The sequence below is a fragment of the Equus asinus genome, chromosome 14, assembly GCF_041296235.1.
Source record: "Equus asinus isolate D_3611 breed Donkey chromosome 14, EquAss-T2T_v2, whole genome shotgun sequence".
In the NCBI taxonomy this organism is placed as follows: Eukaryota; Metazoa; Chordata; class Mammalia; order Perissodactyla; family Equidae; genus Equus; species Equus asinus.
This window is the reverse complement of record NC_091803.1, coordinates 28,839,066-28,857,417: the sequence shown is the minus strand read 5'-3', so window position 1 is coordinate 28,857,417 and position 18,352 is coordinate 28,839,066. Positions and strand designations below refer to the sequence as shown.

General features: G+C 41.2%; 1 protein-coding gene across 10 annotated transcripts in view; it reads left to right on the top strand.

Annotated features, from left to right (window-relative positions):
- Positions 1–18,352, top strand: part of TNRC6A (trinucleotide repeat containing adaptor 6A) — a 102,083-nt gene that overhangs the window by 58,569 nt on the left and 25,162 nt on the right. For 8 of the 10 annotated variants that reach the window (XR_011494218.1, XM_070484671.1, XM_044747573.2 and 5 more), the window contains 11 exons: positions 1,289–3,871; positions 5,544–5,720; positions 6,873–7,048; positions 8,190–8,222; positions 9,795–9,875; positions 10,430–10,481; positions 16,033–16,175; positions 16,559–16,705; positions 16,871–17,008; positions 17,467–17,595; positions 18,044–18,124. Coding sequence is in view for 8 of the 10 variants with exons in the window: in XM_070484671.1 (XP_070340772.1) it covers positions 1,289–3,871; positions 5,544–5,720; positions 6,873–7,048; positions 8,190–8,222; positions 9,795–9,875; positions 10,430–10,481; positions 16,033–16,175; positions 16,559–16,705; positions 16,871–17,008; positions 17,467–17,595; positions 18,044–18,124 (3,740 nt within the window). In the remaining 2 variants the exon portion in view is untranslated. The remainder of the gene's footprint in view (positions 1–1,288; positions 3,872–5,543; positions 5,721–6,872; positions 7,049–8,189; positions 8,223–9,794; positions 9,876–10,429; positions 10,482–16,032; positions 16,176–16,558; positions 16,706–16,870; positions 17,009–17,466; positions 17,596–18,043; positions 18,125–18,352) is intronic. The other 2 variants (XR_011494219.1, XM_044747577.2) reach the window with 1 other exon arrangement.

The window sequence follows — 18,352 nt, the reverse complement described above, 5'->3', positions numbered from 1 at the left end:
CGATTCTTAAACAGGGAGTGGAAATCAGAGTCACTTATGGAACTTTAAAATGTATGTATGGTGCATTATATATACATTTGGGGTCTCCCTCTAGTCCTTTTTCCTGCTTGTCTTTCTAGTCCATCATCTTTTGCTGCTTAACAGTTGTGCCTTGTGAGAAAATGATGCAAGATGAACCTGATTTTCCATATTAGCATTACCCTGATAGTGCATTACATTTATTTTCTAGGCCTATAGCCCCTGGTGGTTGGTTCCTAGGTCTGGGACATGACTTGAGCCATGTGTATTATATAAAAGCACTACATATGATTCTGATTCCTACTCTAGTAGAAAACTATAATATAAGCTACTCTCTAAAGATGGTCTAAATGCAAACATCTTATGCAGGTTAATATCTCTGAGGAATTTCCAACTACCAGATCCTTAAACTGAATGAGAGTAATGAACCTGGGGAAGTATCAGAAGCACTAGAACTGCCTGCCCTACCAACAGTAGAGTAACTGAATGATTATACATAGCGGCAGTAAATCTAAGATGATAGGACTATATGACTGATCATTAATGGTCCTCAATAATGCTGTGATCTTCACTATATCAATTAATCATTTTTCTGTGTTCTTCTAATAACATGGCTGTGAAGGTAAATTAAGAAATTTTTTTGAAGGAGAGTAGAACTAAAAAAAAATATTTCAGGTTGAATATGGACACTAATGAAATAGAAATAAAATGGAAAGGGCTTTGTAATTTTTATAAACTTGTTACAATACCCAAAACAGTTGTGTGAAAAAGCTATTCTAAGAAAGGGAAGATTCTTCTCTAAGAAAGAAAAGGATTCTTAATATATTTCTAATACATTTCATCAAGTTTGGGCTGTTCACTTGTTCTTATCCATCTACATCCCAGCCCCTTCTTTCCTGTGTCAGGCCTCTAAGCCTGTGTTGTTCCATTATCGTAATACATTACTACCACCCAGTCCTTCCTGACCCCATAATTCTTTTTCTTGCTGGTAAGTTAGCAGTTCATTCATTCAGCAAATAATTATTGAGGGGCTCTTATGTTCCAGGTACTGCTCTAGGCTCTTAGGATAACATCAGTGAACAAAGCAGCAGAATTCCCTGCCTGTATGGAATTAATTACTGGATGTGGAAAGTTCGTGGCTAGGATATAACCAATGCCCTTGTGACCATGCTGCCAAATATTACATCTTGTTAATGTTAGGAGCCACGTACATTTATAATAGTTATTTTTTCAAACGTTTAATAAATCTTTGTACTTCTCTTTATTCTAGATATAAACCACAATACTTCAGCATCCCATTATGAAAATTCGCAGCAGGGACCTGTGTCTTCTACAAGTGACTCTAGCACAAACTGTAAGAATGCTGTTGTGAACGACTCCCCTGAAAAAGAAGCATGGCCCTCAGTCCCTGGCAGTGATCCAGAGTTGGCTTCAGAATGTATGGATGCTGATTCTGTCTCCAGTTCTGAATCAGAGAGAAACATCACTATCATGGCTTCAGGGAGCACAGGTGGTGAAAAAGATGGCCTTCGGAATAGCACTGGACTTGGTTCCCAAAACAAATTTGTGGTTGGTAGCAGCAGCAATAATGTGGGCCATGGAAGTAGTACTGGGCCATGGGGTTTTTCCCATGGAGCCATAATAAGCACATGTCAGGTCTCTGTGGATGCTCCTGAAAGCAAATCAGAAAGTAGCAACAATAGAATGAATGCTTGGGGCACTGTAAGTTCTTCATCAAATGGAGGGTTAAATCCAAGCACTTTGAATTCAGCTAGCAACCATGGTGCCTGGCCAGTATTAGAGAACAACGGACTTGCCCTCAAAGGGCCTGTAGGGAGTGGTAGTTCTGGCATCAATATTCAGTGCAGTACCATAGGCCAGATGCCTAACAATCAGAGTATTAACTCTAAAGTGGGTAGTTCTTCTACCCATGGTACCTGGGGAAGCCTTCAGGAAACTTGTGAATCTGAAGTAAGTGGTACACAGAAGGTTTCATTCAGTGGTCAACCTCAAAATATTACCACTGAAATGACTGGACCAAATAACACTACTAACTTTATGACCTCTAGTTTACCAAACTCCGGTTCAGTACAGAATAATGAACTGCCTAGTAATACAGGGGCCTGGCGTGTGAGCACAATGAATCATCCTCAGATACAGGCTCCATCAGTTATAAATGGCACTTCCCTTTCTCACCTTAGCAATGGAGAGTCAAAAAGTGGAGGCTCTTACGGTACTACATGGGGTGCCTATGGTTCTAATTTCTCTGGAGACAAATGTGCAAGCCCTAATGGCCAAGCTAATGGTGACACTGTGAATGCAACTCTAATGCAGCCTGGCGTAAATGGGCCTATGGGCACTAACTTTCAAGTTAACACAAATAAAGGAGGAGGTGTGTGGGAGTCTGGGGCAGCAAATTCTCAGAGTGCATCATGGGGAAGTGGAAATGGTGCCAATTCTGGAGGAAGCCGAAGAGGATGGGGAGCTCCTGCACAAAACACTGGCACTAATATACCTAGCGTGGAGTGGAACAAACTGCCTAGCAATCAGCATTCCAATGACAGTGCAAATGGCAATGGTAAGAAGTTTACAAATGGATGGAAATCTACTGAGGAAGAGGATCAGGGTTCTGCCACATCTCAGACAAATGAGCAAAACAGCGTGTGGGCCAAAACAGGAGGTACAGTGGAGAGTGAAGGTAGTACGGAAAGCACTGGACGCCTCGAGGAAAAAGTAACTGGGGAAAATCAGAGTAGGGATAGAAGAAAAATTGATCAGCACACATTACTCCAAAGCATTGTTAACAGAACTGACTTAGATCCACGTGTCCTATCCAACTCTGGTTGGGGACAGACTCCTATTAAGCAGAATACTGCCTGGGATACTGAAACATCACCTAGAGGGGAAAGAAAGACTGATAATGGGACAGAGGCCTGGGGAAGCTCTGCAACACAGACTTTTAACTCAGGGGCATGTATAGATAAGACTAGCCCTAATAGTACTGATACCTCATCTGTATCGGGGTGGGGAGATCCCAAACCTACTCTGAGGTGGGGAGATTCCAAAGGCTCAAACTGCCAGGGGGGATGGGAAGATGATTCTGCTGCTACAGGAATGGTCAAGAGCAATCAGTGGGGGAATTGCAAAGAAGAGAAGTCTGCATGGAATGATTCGCAAAAGAACAAACAGGGATGGGGTGATGGACAAAAATCAAACCAAGGGTGGTCCGTTTCTGCCAGTGATAACTGGGGAGAAACTTCAAGGAGTAACCATTGGGGTGAAGCTAATAAGAAATCTAGCTCAGGAGGTAGTGACAGTGACAGGTCCGTTTCTGGTTGGAACGAACTTGGTAAAACTAGTTCTTTCACTTGGGGAAATAACATAAATCCAAATAATTCATCAGGATGGGATGAATCTTCTAAACCTAATCCTTCCCAGGGATGGGGAGATGCTCCAAAGTCTAATCAGTCTCTAGGTTGGGGAGATTCGTCAAAGCCAGTCAGTTCTCCAGACTGGAATAAGCAACAGGACATTGTCGGATCTTGGGGAATCCCACCAGCTACAGGCAAACCTCCTGGTACCGGCTGGCTTGGAGGACCTATACCAGCCCCAGCAAAAGAAGAAGAACCCACAGGCTGGGAGGAGCCATCCCCAGAATCCATACGTCGCAAAATGGAGATTGATGATGGAACTTCAGCTTGGGGAGATCCAAGCAAATACAACTACAAAAATGTGAACATGTGGAACAAAAATGTCCCAAATGGCAGCAGCCGTTCAGACCAGCAAGCACAGGTACTTCAGTTGCTGCCATCTGCAAGTGCCGTCTCAAACAAAGAGGCAAGCAGTGGCACTGGTAAGTTTTTATTTTATGGAGTCTGATGGTGTTACAAAATACTTCACAGTATTATAAGCCTTCTTTCAGTTTACTGTTACTGTTTAACAAGGGATTTGGATATGTGCACAAAGGCCTTTTTTGTTCTAATCAGGAGAAGCTTATAGGGAAGAAAATTATAGTGAAGGTGTTTACCATCAGGGAACAGAGCTCTGCCTTTGGCAATGTTGGTTGTGAATCCTACATGCTCCATTCTCTATTAGGAATGCTACAGAAAGCAGAGTTGGAAAAGTGGTGTCAAGTGGGAATGCTGTACACTCTTCTCAGTTCTTCTGAGTCCAGCCATTACTTTTTGGTTTTATTATTGTGACTAAAATACCCCCCATAGATAAAAGAAGTATGTAAGTATAATACTCTCTAAATAGTAGGTACTATGTTTGGCCTTAGAAGGGATTTAAGGCATGAAATCCAAATCTTTTAGATACAGCATGTATGTGCTTAAAACATTTGACAATATCTTTCTAATATGTTCCACTTTCCTCTTATAACAAGGAACTAATTCCTATCTCTGCAAATTATCTTGACAATGACATTTTCATTAAGTGTCATTGGAATGCATTGTCTTTGTTAATGGGGGTTCTATTGACCAGTAACCCCACTGGACGTAGAGATAGGAGTGTTTTCATGAACTAACCTTTTAGCACCTAGTTTTCTTCCCGAGTATAGTTTGTTGTATTAATTTAGGTTTAATTCTTAGAAGAAACAGGTATATATCTAAGGGGAAGGCTATTTTGGTTCTTTTAAACAATGTTTCTGGCTTTGATTTCCTTTGCTTTGGACAATCTAATACTTCAAAATTTTTAAGAGATTTTGCCCAGCATGTATAAAAATAGGACGCCTAACTATTCTTAGTCTTGTAGTTCATTGTTTTTCCAGAACAGTGATATTAAAAGGTTGCACTTCTGATAAAAATTTTATACATACACTATTACCCAGCTTGATCACCTGCTTTAAATCACTAGGTTTGGCTCAGAATGACTTGGTTTTTTTAGGAATTAAATTCATCTTCAAAGGAAGATGACTTTACCATAATTAAGGTTATCCAAAAGAATCTGCTCTACAGCCAGAGGGCAGTTATGAAGGGGCGGGGGCGGGGGGGGGGGGCGTGGCCAAGTGGTTAAGTTTGCACACTCCACTTCAGCTGCCCAGAGTTTTGCTGCTTCAGATCCTGGGTGCAGACATGGCACTGCTTATCAAGCCATGCTGAGGCAGTGTCCCACATAACACAACCAGAGACACTCACAACTAGAATATACAACTGTGTATTGGGGGGCTTTGAGGGAGAAGAAGAATAAAAAAAAAAAAAGATTGGCGACAGTCGTAAGCTCAGGTGCCAATCTTTAAAAAAAAGCAACAACAACAAAGGAAGAAGTAGAAATCCCCAAGGGTTACTAACAAAGGAAGAAAAGAAGGAAGAGGTGAAAAAAATATTCACACCATATAGTTAAATAGTTAAATAATGAGAAATGGTTTGTCTTCTTTACATAAAACAGATGTCATCTTTTTGGCCCATCACAGCGTCATTATTTAATACATAAATGTGAAGTTCCTCATCTTTTGTTCCCTATTGCGTCTTATTCCACTTACCTCCCTTCCGTGTGCTGATGACTTCTTTTCCCACACTTTCCTAAAGGCTGGGGTGAGCCCTGGGGGGAGCCTTCTACTCCAGCCACAACTGTGGATAATGGTACTTCAGCATGGGGTAAACCCATAGACAGTGGTCCCAGCTGGGGGGAACCCATTGCTGCGGCATCCAGCACATCCACATGGGGCTCCAGCTCTGTTGGTCCACAAGCGTTAAGCAAATCTGGTAAGTTATTGATAATCTCTGGTAGCTATTTTGTAGCAGTGGTGATCTCCCATTGACTATAAGTAATTGAATAATCTTTATATCATTGATAGTGTATCCATGTATCATCATACTAGATGATATTTACTGTTTGGCTCTTTCGATTTAGAACATACATGGTTTGCTCTTTTATCTTTCTGAATTTTCCTGTCCTCATTTTTCTTAGAACTGTAAGTATTAATGATTTGCATATACTTCACCAAGTCTAAATTATATTTTGCCAAATTAGATTGTCTGGAAATAGTCAAGCAACTTTCATTCTGTCCAACATGAGAGAATGAATATAATAGTCATGGGGACACATATCCAAACTGTCTTTCTAAGGTTCCAGATGATTCCCAGAATGTTGTATAGAAAATGAGCAAAGTTCAGGAAGGACCCCTGATATTCAGATGAACATTATCACTATCCCATAGATTGGAATTCCTATAGAGTATCCCATCTACAAAGACCAAGTGTAGAGATAAAATACTTTCTGCTTATGGTATGCAATAATTTTTGGCCACTCTCCTTGAAAATATGTATCAAAATGAATTCTTTTAAATGTCATCCATCTTCTTTGTCCTCTGCTTCACCATGCAGATTCAGTGAGTACAGACAAGAATGCCACCATTGTCCAGTGCTCTTATTTGTAGAGGCATAGATGTTTTATTCAGATTTTTAATAAAAATAAATTCTTGTTTGGGGCTGGCCCCGTGGCTGAGTGGTTAAGTTCGCGCGCTCCGCTGCAGGCGGCCCAGTGTTTCGTTGGTTCGAATCCTGGGCGCGGACATGGCACTGCTCATCAAACCACGCTGAGGCAGCGTCCCACATGCCACAACTAGAAGGACCCACAACGAAAAATATACAACTATGTACCGGGGGGCTTTGGGGAGAAAAAGGAAAAAAAATAAAAAATCTTAAAAAAAAATAAAAAAAAAAAAATAAATTCTTGTTTAATGGAGCCTTTAACTCAGTATATGGCGTACATTCCTGCCCTGCAAATTTGGGAAAAGAAATAAAAGTTTTTTAGGTGCTTTCTCCCCACCTATGTCACCTTGATGTGTGCTCATCCTCCAGAAAGAATGGTTTTATTGAAGTATGTTTTTCTTTGTATCACAAATCCACAATCAGGGCCAAAATCTATGCAAGATGGCTGGTGTGGTGATGATATGCCATTGCCTGGAAATCGCCCCACTGGCTGGGAAGAGGAAGAGGATGTAGAAATTGGAATGTGGAATAGTAATTCATCTCAAGAGCTTAACTCATCTTTAAATTGGCCACCATATACAAAGAAAATGTCATCGAAGGTAAACATTTCAAGGGCAAAGCCCTTGAAACTTTAAATTCCAAAGGTAGTTTACCCATAGAAAATTAACGTTCTGCCTGCCCATTTATGACAATCAGTACAGTCCAGGCAGTCCCCAACTTAGGTATAGCCTCTTGTGTGGGCAGCCACCTAGAAAAACATAAGACCACAGGAACTTCCTTTCTCCCCACTGCTACAGCTTGGGATTTCTCTCCTCCTCCCCCTCCACCAGTGCTACCTGGGACAACCCCTCAGCCCAGAGTGGTGCCTGCAGTGGTGAGGATGAAGAGAAGGGCAAATCTCCATGTTGGACTCTTTCCATCCCACTGCCAATTCATCTCCCATTCCATCTCCTACCTCGAGTCCCCAACCTCCCGTTCACCCAGTCACTGTCTTCCTTATTCATCCCTCATCCTTGTCCCTTCCCCATCCCAAAAGGTCCTGTGACAAAAATCCCTAGGAATGAGCCAAATTAGTTTTGCTTTTATATGTGGGCAAATATTTCCAAACCTGGCTCTACATCAGAATCATATGGCATTGTTAAAAGTATAGCTTCCCATACCCCAGACCTACTGTAGTTTGGAAATTGGACCGCATTTATTGTCTTAAACAAGCTTCCCAAATGTTTCTGGTGCAGAGCCAGGTTTGAGAACCACTGATTTAGAGCACTGGTTCTTCAGAGGTGGTGTTGGATGCTGGTGTCTGAGTCTCCTGAGGACCATTTTCAAAATCAGTGCCTAGTCCCCCAGGTGATGCTAATACACCCTCCCCACCCTATTTGGGAACGATTACTTTTTGGGGACCTTAGTTCAATTAGCTGACTGCTGGGGTCCCTCCCTTTTACTCCTGGGATTCTAAGTCTGGGACCTGCCATTTTCATTTTTAAATTTTTTCATTTGCCTATTGCCTCGCCATGTAGCTTATGAAGTGCTTTCCCATATTTTACATGAACCATTTGATCCTCATAATCCTCTGAGGTAGAATACTGATGAGGAATTTGAGACTGGAAAAGGTGGTGACTTGCCCAAAGTTGCATAACTAGTAAGTGACAGAGTAAGGACTTAAGTTTAGGCCTTCCAATTCCAAACCCTGTGTTCTTCCCACTGGACCATGCTGTTTTGTGACTTTGTCTTTCCTTACAGGGTCTGAGTGGCAAAAAAAGGAGGAGGGAAAGGGTGTGTAGCCTTTTTACTCTTTCTCCTTTGTTTCTACTAGTAAAAATCTTTTAGAAAGCAACTGCAAACATTTATTTAGCTTCTGCTGTGTGCCAGGTACTGTGCTTGGTGCTGGGGGTTCAAAAAAACACTAAGATATAAGTTACATCTTCAGAGTCTAGTCGTTTGGGGCATTAGGAGAGCTCTAAGGAGTATCAGCTTGAATGTGAAAGATGCCTGGGGGTGGGATGTGTTAAGGAAAATAGTAACTGACATAGCTAAGATATAGAATTTGTGGACAGAGGTGACGAGATCTGGCTCTGTAGTCAGATTAAGAGCAGATTGTAAAGTGTTTTCAGTACCATGCCAAAGAATTTGAGCTTTATTCTGTGTAAAATATGGAGCCAGTGAAATTGAATAGAAGGCAACATCAGTTTTGTTTTTTAAATTGATTCTTCAAAGAAAGCTAACCAAAGGTAGTATGAAACATAAACTGGAACAGAGGAGAGACCAGAGTTAGAGATCTCAGTTAGGAAGTTTCTGCATTCCTTCAGACTGGAAGGGAGGGCCTGAAGTGGGAAGCAAGAATGGATATATAGTGAAAGGGACTGATTTGAGAGACATTTTGGAAAGGAAGAGATAGAAGGCCTTGGCAGCCAGTTAGGCTTGGGGATGGGGATGAAAGAGGAAAAGGAATCAAAGACGACTTCAGATACCTTGGAAAGGGTTAGGTGCTTGCTTCAAAGACCTGCATTTAGAGGGGGAATTATGAAGCTGTGTTCTGTTCCACAGTCAGAAGGAACAGTTAGTAGCAATGGGAAAGGGAAATGAAGGCAGCAGAATGAGAATGGTCCTGTGATCTTTACATTAGTGGGAAACCTTGGTCTCTGTGGCTTCCAGCCTTCCCATCTCCCAGACCGCCAATCATGGGCCAGTCATTCGCTCCACTCAGGTCTCAAAGTAGCTTCTGTACCGCCCATACCCCAGCCAGCCGCAGAAAGCCAACACCAAGTTGGAGGAATCCCAGCTTCAGCTGCTGCTGGGGATATTGTGTTCTTGGCAACACAGATTAAAATTTTAAGATACTTTTTCATATGGAAACATACGTGTTTTTCACATAGTGTAATTAAATTTTGGGTTAAATTGGTTTCTTTGGACTAGCCTGAGAACCTAATAACTATTTTTACTTTGGTTTGGTGTGAGAATTCTGTAAATCCAAATTATAATCAATCTTTTAGAACACAGTCCCTTTGTAAATTGGAAACTGTCTGATGAACAGTTTTCTATTATTCAGAGGACCTTTTTTCTTTTTGTGGGTCATTGAGGCCCTTTGCATCTATCTTTTCCTTCTGACTGCTTGCCTTTAGAGATTTCTCTGTACATTACAGCTATACCAGAGGACTGGAGCAAAGGAAGTTGAAAATCAAATAAGTTGATTTTTAATTGTTAGCAACTCTGATAAGAATTGGTTGGAGGGGAAATTATTGGCTAAAAATGAGAGTTGGGAATTGTCTTGAAGTTTTATTAATCCATCACTATGCCCAGATAAATAGAGATGGCCATGGCATCTTTCTGCTCTTTTATTTTGCAAAGGGAATGATGAAAGGTGGAAACAAACAAGAAGAAGCATGGATAAATCCGTTTGTTAAACAGTTTTCAAATATCAGTTTTTCGGTAAGTGCGTTTTCCTAGCAGCCCCTTCTTTTAATGGTGGTCTGTAAATTTATCCTAATTTCAATTTTTTGTTTTCTTAACAAATTATTCTTTATCTTTGAGTTCTTATGAATATGCTGAGGTTAGAGTAAAATTGGCTGTGAAGCCTTTTATATTTTTATAGTTTTAGCTAAAAACATTGATCATGGGGCCAGCCCAGTGGTGTAGCAGTTAAGTTCTCGTGCTCTTCAGCGGACTAGGGTTCACAGGTTTGGATCTTGGGCACGGACCTGCACATTGCTCATCAAGCCTTTCTGTGGTGGCATCCCATATATAAAGTAGAGGAAGATGGGCACAGATGTTAGCTCAGGGCCAGTGTTTCTCAGCAAAACAAAAAAGCAAAAAACAGCAACAAAAACCATTTATCTCATATAGTTTTTTTATTATATAAGGCAGTGAAAAATCAAGTTTCATGATCCACCTTAATTTCACAAATGAAATAAAGTAAAACTCTTCATTTTTAATTTATTTTTATTAATTAAGGTCTGCTAACATGCTGCTTTTTCTTACCTCAGAGAGACTCACCAGAAGAAAATGTACAGAGCAATAAGATGGACCTTTCTGGAGGTAAGAAATTAAATCGGTTTGAGTTCATATTCGTCATTGAAGGCCAAACATATCTGTGACATGATCCTACTAAAGGAGCACTGACATGTCCAGGAGAGGGGAGCCGTGGGTTCCTGTTGCAGTATTCCTGTGCTCTCCAGCATATACTAGAATGTGGCAATTATCTGGGTTGATATGCCCTTGCAATGCAAATCACTGTGCAAATCTAAGGCAGTGGTGATATTAGTCTGTGATTACCTCAAATCTAGTCCTAATAAGAATGTGTTATCCGGGCTTGGTATTACAGTCTTCTTAATTTAGGGAACCAGTATATACAAAAGGCCCTGATATACGACAGAGCCATCTTAAACCATATTGGAGAAATGTCAAGTAGTCCCATGTAATGGAAGAAGAAATATAAATTGGTTGCGGTGATGGTAAAAACTTCACCTAGGCAAAGATGTTAGAAAACTAGGTAGGTGCTGGGGCCGGCCCTGTGGCCTAGTGGTTGAGTTTGTGCGCTCCGCTTCAGCAGCCTGGGGTTTTGCTGGTTCGGATCCTGGGCACGGACATGGCACTGCTCATCAGGCCATGCTGAGGTGGCATCCCACATGCCACAACTAGGAGGACCCACAACTAAGAGGTGCAACTATGTACTAGGGGGGTTTGGGGAGATAAAGCAAAAAACACCCAAAAAACAAAAACAACAAAACTAGGTAGGTGCTAAATCGTTGAGGAGCTGGGGTTTTGAACTTCATTGTGAAAGTATGAAATTAAAGGATTTTAAGCAGGAGAATGTCATGATTTGGATTTATGTTTTAGAAAAATTATGGCTATAGATTGAAGATATTTTAGGACAGAAACATTGGCAGCAGAGGACAGACAAAAAGTTACTAAACAGCAAAACCAGTTAGAGATTTGTTGCAGTAGCCCATAAGAATTTTCAAAGCTCTAAACTAAGACAGTAGGTGGGAAGAATCTAATTCAGAGCCGATACAGAAATTTAGAATCAACGAAAGTTGATAACCAGTTTGAACTAGTTTGTTATGGAAGATAAGGGGGTGGATGTGATAAAGATGATTCCAGCTTTCTTGCCTGGACACTTTAGTAGGTGGTGGTATTATTCTATTAGTCTGAGTCCAGGCAGGAGAGAGAAACTGTTACACAGTAATTTGAACAAGGAAAGTTTAATATAAATATAAAGAATTATTAGAGTAGTGAGGGATTGGCTAGTAAGAGCTAAAGAAAACTCTAAAGAATATATGAATACAAGTTTAGGGAGAAGACACTAATCTCAGGACTGAGACTCATGCCGGAGGAAGAGTCCCCCTGTCCCACCCAGTGTGACTCCAGGGCTGAGATCCAGCCTCTTGGGCATGGCCTCTGCTCGCTGCGAAGCAGAGAAGTCACTGGGGGTGCCACCCCATGGAATTGCAGGAAATCCACCTTCTAGGGGAGGCGCCTCACTGGAGGCACTCTGCTACAAAACTGTCAGAGGGGCTGATCACCAGGGTGAGGTGAGCACTGCAGGAGCCTGCTGCTGGAAAAGCTGCCTCTGCTGCAGGAGAGAGCACACTGGAACCAGGAATCGCAGCCTTCTCATAGTGTCTCTCCTGCACCCTCTGCTGACAAAGCTTCAGTCAGCTGGCAAAGGAAAAGAATATGTGAAAGGTCCAGATCCGTTTTTTTACAGAGCAGTCAAGGGTGGATTTGGAGCTGAGAGATAGTAAGTCAGTAATTGGTGCAGTTCACCCTGCCCCTTTGACTACTCAGCTTCCATATGTACCCTTCTACACACATTTCAATTCCACTTCAATGGCAAAACAACTCTTTTATCTTTCTGTTTGACAAGATACAGCTTTCTTCCTTACAAGTGGGGAAGCTTTTGCCCTCTCACCAGAATGAGGAGGTGCGCTGTCCTGAGTCATCGTATTTATCACTGCTGTATTATTTCCCCTAAAATCCAGTTACAGTTTTATTACTTATAGACTAAATTGTAAAGTAAACTTTCAACAGCTTGTGAATAAAATAAAAATGAGAAAGAAGAAAGTGGTTGGTTTGTACAAATAAACACATACGTGTAACAAGCAATAGAAAACTTGCAAAATTACCACTGGCCTCATTTCTGTTATTAGTCACAAGCTATCGTTGGTATCTGTGGCTTCCTTCTTTCACTACCCATACATATGTGCCCCACTCTCAGCCAGCACCTAAGCTCCTCTGGGTTCTTTTGCTGGGAGAGTGACCCAAACTTTCATTCTTGAAGGGTTTGAGCCCTCAGTCACCCTGCCTTTTTTGGTTGCTGTAGTTTTTTATTAGCCTTTACTACTGGGCATGGACCTACTCTGAGGTCCCCAGAGAATCCTCTGGTTTCCAAAGTCCTCACTGCCTTCATTTTGTATCGGGAAACCAATTACCCCTTGGTAATCAGAACCAGTCTCTCCAGCTAGTGGACGAGCCCTGTTTTTGCCTGTTGGTTGAGTGGCATAAGAAGTGGAAAATGTCCACCTGGCAGTTTTCATCTTCTAATTCATCAGAGCTATTGTGTCTCCTGGTGGAAGCATTTTCTCTTTTGAGGACTAAGATCTCTAAACTTGCAGAGTTGCAGGAACAGGAAGCAAGAATTCTCCAAGTGGCTTATTAGGTGTAATAGTGAGAGAAGCTACTCCTGCTTTCACCTTTTGATCCCCAGACCTCTGTATTCTGGTAATGTGGGAGATACTTACTGTGTCCTGTAAGACAGAAGCTCATCCTTGTTGGATGTTGTCTCCCAACTTAATTTGTAACTGAGTAACTGAGTCTTGAGTAACCAGTTCTACCTATCAGTCTGGCTGGCTGCTTTTGGGTGATGGTGTATGTGGTAAAACCAATTAATCCCATGGGCATGAGCCCATTCCTATACTTCCTTTGCTATGAATTGAGTTCCTTCTTCAGACGAATGCTGTGAGGAGTGCCATGACAGTGGATAAAGCTTCTGTGAGACCATGGATGGCAGAAGCTTTACAGGCAGGAAAAACAAATCTGTATCCAGAATATATGTCTATTCCTGTGAGGACAAGGCTCTGCCTCCTCCATGGCTCACTGAATGGCAGAGAAGTTGCTGTGATAATGTGCTTGTGGAACTTGCTGGAAATCTACCCTGTAGGGTGCTGGGAAAAGCTGTTCATAGAGAAAGATACCACCAGACACTCTGCTACAAATCTGTTTGGAGGTATGTGGGAATGCTGGGAGAAGCTGGCTACTGAGTGTTGCTGACCACCCTGTACTTCGAGAGTAGGGCACTGGAGAAACTGAGCACTGCCAAAGCCACGTGTGCATATTAGACCGGGAAGCAATGTCCTCCTTCACTGTCTCTCCAGCACCCTCTACTGACAAAGCCTAGTGCCAGCGGGGCAAGGAAAAAAATGTATAGCCCAGATGTTTTCACAGGCAGTCAAAAAGGGTGAATTTGGATGTGAGAGAGAATAAATCAGTAACTGGCCATTATTTGAGATAAGAAATATAATAGGAGTAACAGGTTTGATAGACAAGATATTGAATTTAAAGTTGCTGTGACAACCATGTAGTGATGTCCAGTAAGCAGTAGAAAATCTGGGTGTGGAGCTCAGAAGAGAGAGGATTGGATATAAGTGTAACTAATTAGACACTGAAGGTAGTAAAGGCTCAAAAATACATTGACCACAGAGTCGTAAAGGACCAAAGACAAAATCCCGGGGGAACAATGACATTTAAGGAAAGATCTTGAGGAGAAGTGGGACAAGTTAGAGTAGAATAATTTTTCAGAAGCCAAGTAAGAAAAGAGATTTGAAGCAAGGAGCATGGTTGTCAGGGAGTGGATTTGACACTGGGTGTTAGGATGAGTCATTGGTAACTTTAGGCCAGGACCTTCTTAGAGGATCGATAGGCTAAGAGAGGCTGCCGCATTTGGCACTCAGACCATTTATAAAGGGTTGCAGTTTTGGAGGAATGGTTTGTGGAGAAGATGTAACATGCTACTCTTTTAAAAGATATTTTTTGGAGAGGCATAAATAATGTGGATTATCAAGAAAAAACGGCTTGGAGAGAGACTTAGGAAGAAGAGTTGGCTGGATTTGGTTATAGGATTAGATGTGGAGAGTGAGGAAAAGAGTTCAAGATAGCGGGATTGGGTGCATCAGTGAATAATGGTGCCATTAACAGGGAGAAAGAACAGAAGAGAAGTTGCAAAGGATTATTGACATTCAAAAGAGAGCTCTTACAAGTACTAAAAGGTGGATTATCCAGATATCTGACCCATAGCTGCAAAAGTACTTCAAGAAACCAACAGCATTTTAAAATGGTACCTCTTTTAAGAATCCTTTCCTTAAAAATTTTTCCTTTCTATTTGCCTGGTATGGGGGTAGTGAATGTGAGTGTTATGGTGGTGGCAGCAGCAGCAGACATCTCAAAGAATGACAGAAATTGCAAAGATATTTGAGAAAATGTGGAGAATGAGGAACAAGGAGCTAGGGAAAAAAGGTATTTTTTCAAATTGAAAACCAAGGTTTCAGGGATTTGTGACTGCGAGAATAAAGATGCCACTTTCAAGTCCCATGAAGGAAGATCTAGAGGGAAAGACCCTGTGCTTGGTTTCACCTGTTAGAAGTGACAGTGGGGCACTCAAGTGGCTATGCTTTGCAGGCAATTAAAGATGTGGGACTTTGCTCAGAAGTGAAAGTAAACTAGACGTTTGTATTTGAGTCACTTCAATGGCAATGACTCTTGATACCTTGGTAGCGAATAAGTCTAAGGGAAATAAGTTTTTAGAGAGAGAGTCAAAAGACAGACACCTTGAGTGTACTGAGTAAGTCTTCGTATATCCCAACATTGAAGAAAGAGAAAGAAGTGGGCTCAGGTGTGGAGAGAGGAGAAAAGCCAGGTGGGCATATGGTAAAGATATGGGAACAGAGAGCATTGTCCTCTTTTGAAAGATTTGTTGAAGTAGGATGGCAGCTTGGGGGCTGACTGTTTCAAGCAAAGAAGATTCTGCAGGATAGGGCGTTTCCATGAAAGGAGGTCATATTTTCTGCAGAGAAGTCAGAATGAGGAGAGTAATGGATAGAGCAAGACGTGAGAGAGGGGAAAATGTTAGCCTGTCTGCTCTCCAGTTTCCCCAGCTGCTAAATGGAATTGATAATAGTAGAATTACAAGCATTAAATTAGAACACACATTTAGAACAGTGCCTGGCACATGGTAAGCATCTATTAGACAGTGGTGGTAGTTTGTTGTGGTGCTGTTTTTGTTGTTACTGGAAACCATGTTTTTATTGTAAAATTAAATGGATTAGAGATGACCAAAGATGTCTTACCTTTTGTCTGCTAGCCTATTTTCAATTTAATTGGTTCAATAAAATAACGGTATCTGCTAAACCCAACTTTACTTGTGAGGAACGCAAGATTTATTAAATGCAAGTGCATTTTTCACATGTCCTTGTCAAGGCAGAAGTCATTTCAGTTTGGGAAGTGAGTATTTCGCTTTCTGCTGTAAATTTATCTGAAACCAACTAGGTTAATTATCTTCCTACTTGGTAACATGGTCTCCTGAATTTATTAGGAATATTGCAAGACAAACGAATGGAGATAGATAAACATAGCCTAAATATTGGTGATTACAATCGAACGGTCGGGAAAGGTCCTGGTTCTCGGCCTCAGATTTCCAAAGAGTCTTCCATGGAGCGCAGTCCTTATTTTGATAAGGTAGGTGTCTGTGTTTGTTTGTTTTACCCCTGTGGCTAATAAACCAATACACTTAGTAGCATAATTTTCTCATTAATATTTTACAACATTTAATATAAAGTGTTAGAATCCAGTGCCAAATCCTATTACTGAATTCGTAGTTCATTGTCCCATGTCTCGATTTAGCATAGGAATTGTATGTATATTTTCTTCTTAATCCTGTGAAATGTGTTTGGTTCTTTTTATGTGCTCTAGAATTAACACTAATCTGATCTCTTCTGTTTTCTGCCTGTTTCCTGTTGATGCTGGAATGTCATGTGACCTCTCTTCTGTTCCTGCAATGATTTCTCCCTTCCACTTGTTTGCTTGGCTGGTGTTGCACATCTTTCTGTCTGTCCAATCAGGATGGCATTGTAGCAGATGAATCCCAAAACATGCAGTTTATGTCCAGTCAAAGCATGAAGCTTCCCCCTTCAAATAGTGCACTACCTAACCAGGCCCTTGGCTCCATAGCAGGGCTGGGTATGCAAAACTTGAATTCTGTTAGACAGGTAAGTCTGCGTGTGTATTTTAGGCTCTCTGTTGAATGATTTGTATAAGTAATAAAATCTCTCTTATGTGTAGTTACTGTATTTAAGTCAGTATTACAGAGTAGTAATGAAATGTTTGTCCCTAAAGGATCCCACTGTTATTCTGTTGTTGTTTGCTTTTTGTAGAATGGCAATCCCAGTATGTTTGGTGTTGGAAACACAGCAGCACAACCCCGGGGCATGCAGCAGCCTCCAGCACAACCTCTTAGTTCATCTCAGCCTAATCTCCGTGCTCAAGTGCCTCCTCCATTACTCTCCCCTCAGGTAAATAAACTCCGACTATATTCTCTTCTGTTTACCTGGAAAAGAACCTTGAATAATTTTATATTTGGATGAGAAGACTTGTTGATCATCGTAATATTCATTGGCATCTTTGAGATGCAGCTAATTCTGAATTAGCTATTATTACAAAAGGCTGTAGGTAGGGTGGAGAAAATGAGTCAAAGATAATTTAAATCTAAAATTTACCGTTATCTACCATAAAACATCTTGAGAGGAGGAGGACAAAAGCAAAGTAAATTGGCTGATTTAAGATTCATCTCTGTCACCTTTTACTTAACCCATGAAAGTATATGTGAACAATAAATTAGTAAAGCAAAGAAAGAACATGATTCCCCCCCAAAATAATAGTCCACAGTTTAATTGATAATTTGAAATACACAGTACATTTAGTAGTTTGAGTTATTTTATAAACATTATTAACCTTCCATTGTGATCCTAAGGTTCCAGTTTCATTGCTGAAGTATGCACCAAACAACGGTGGCCTGAATCCGCTCTTTGGCCCTCAACAGGTAGCCATGCTGAACCAGCTATCCCAACTAAACCAGCTTTCTCAGATCTCCCAGTTACAGGTAAGTAGGATAAGAGCCCTACTCAGTATACATTTGAATGTCTAGTGTGTGCTAAACACTAGACTCTGTGCAGGAAGTGTTACAGTAGACAAAACAGGCATGGTCATGGCCCTTAGGGAGCTTACAGTCCATCAGTGAAGACAGACAGTGAACTCAAAGGACAAGGTGCTATGTGTTCAAGCCCAGCCAAGTCTAGGGTGGTAGGGGGGTAGGATGATCAGGAAAAATTTCCCTGATGAAGTGGAAATTTAGATTGAACAAAAGGCTGAATTCAACAGAATGGCCGAAGGCCAGAGAGTTCAAGGAAGAGATTATACTAGATGAGTCAGGACATGGCATTGAGTCAATGAAGTCATGCTCTTGTAGGTCCATCTGCCACAGTCACTCTCAAGCATGCTACTCTCTGATGATGTGATACTGAAGACCTTTTTGCAATGTTTCCTTCTAGCGATTGTTAGCGCAGCAGCAAAGGGCGGCGCAGAGTCAGAGAAGCGTGCCTTCTGGTAACCGGCAGCAGCAAGACCAGCAGGTAGATCAGATCCGTCCCCTGCTACGCTTAAACTCAACTTATATATCAATTTCATTGTAACGAGATTTGAAATGCTTTTATTTAAAATATAATGAAACATTGTTTATTACGTCTTCTGTTTGCCCAGAAGTCATGTTAACTGATATTCAGTGATTGTTTACCTTCCTGCTGAGAAGGAAGTGAATTCAGAAATGAAAAGGAATATGTCTGTAAAGACTTTTTCTCCAC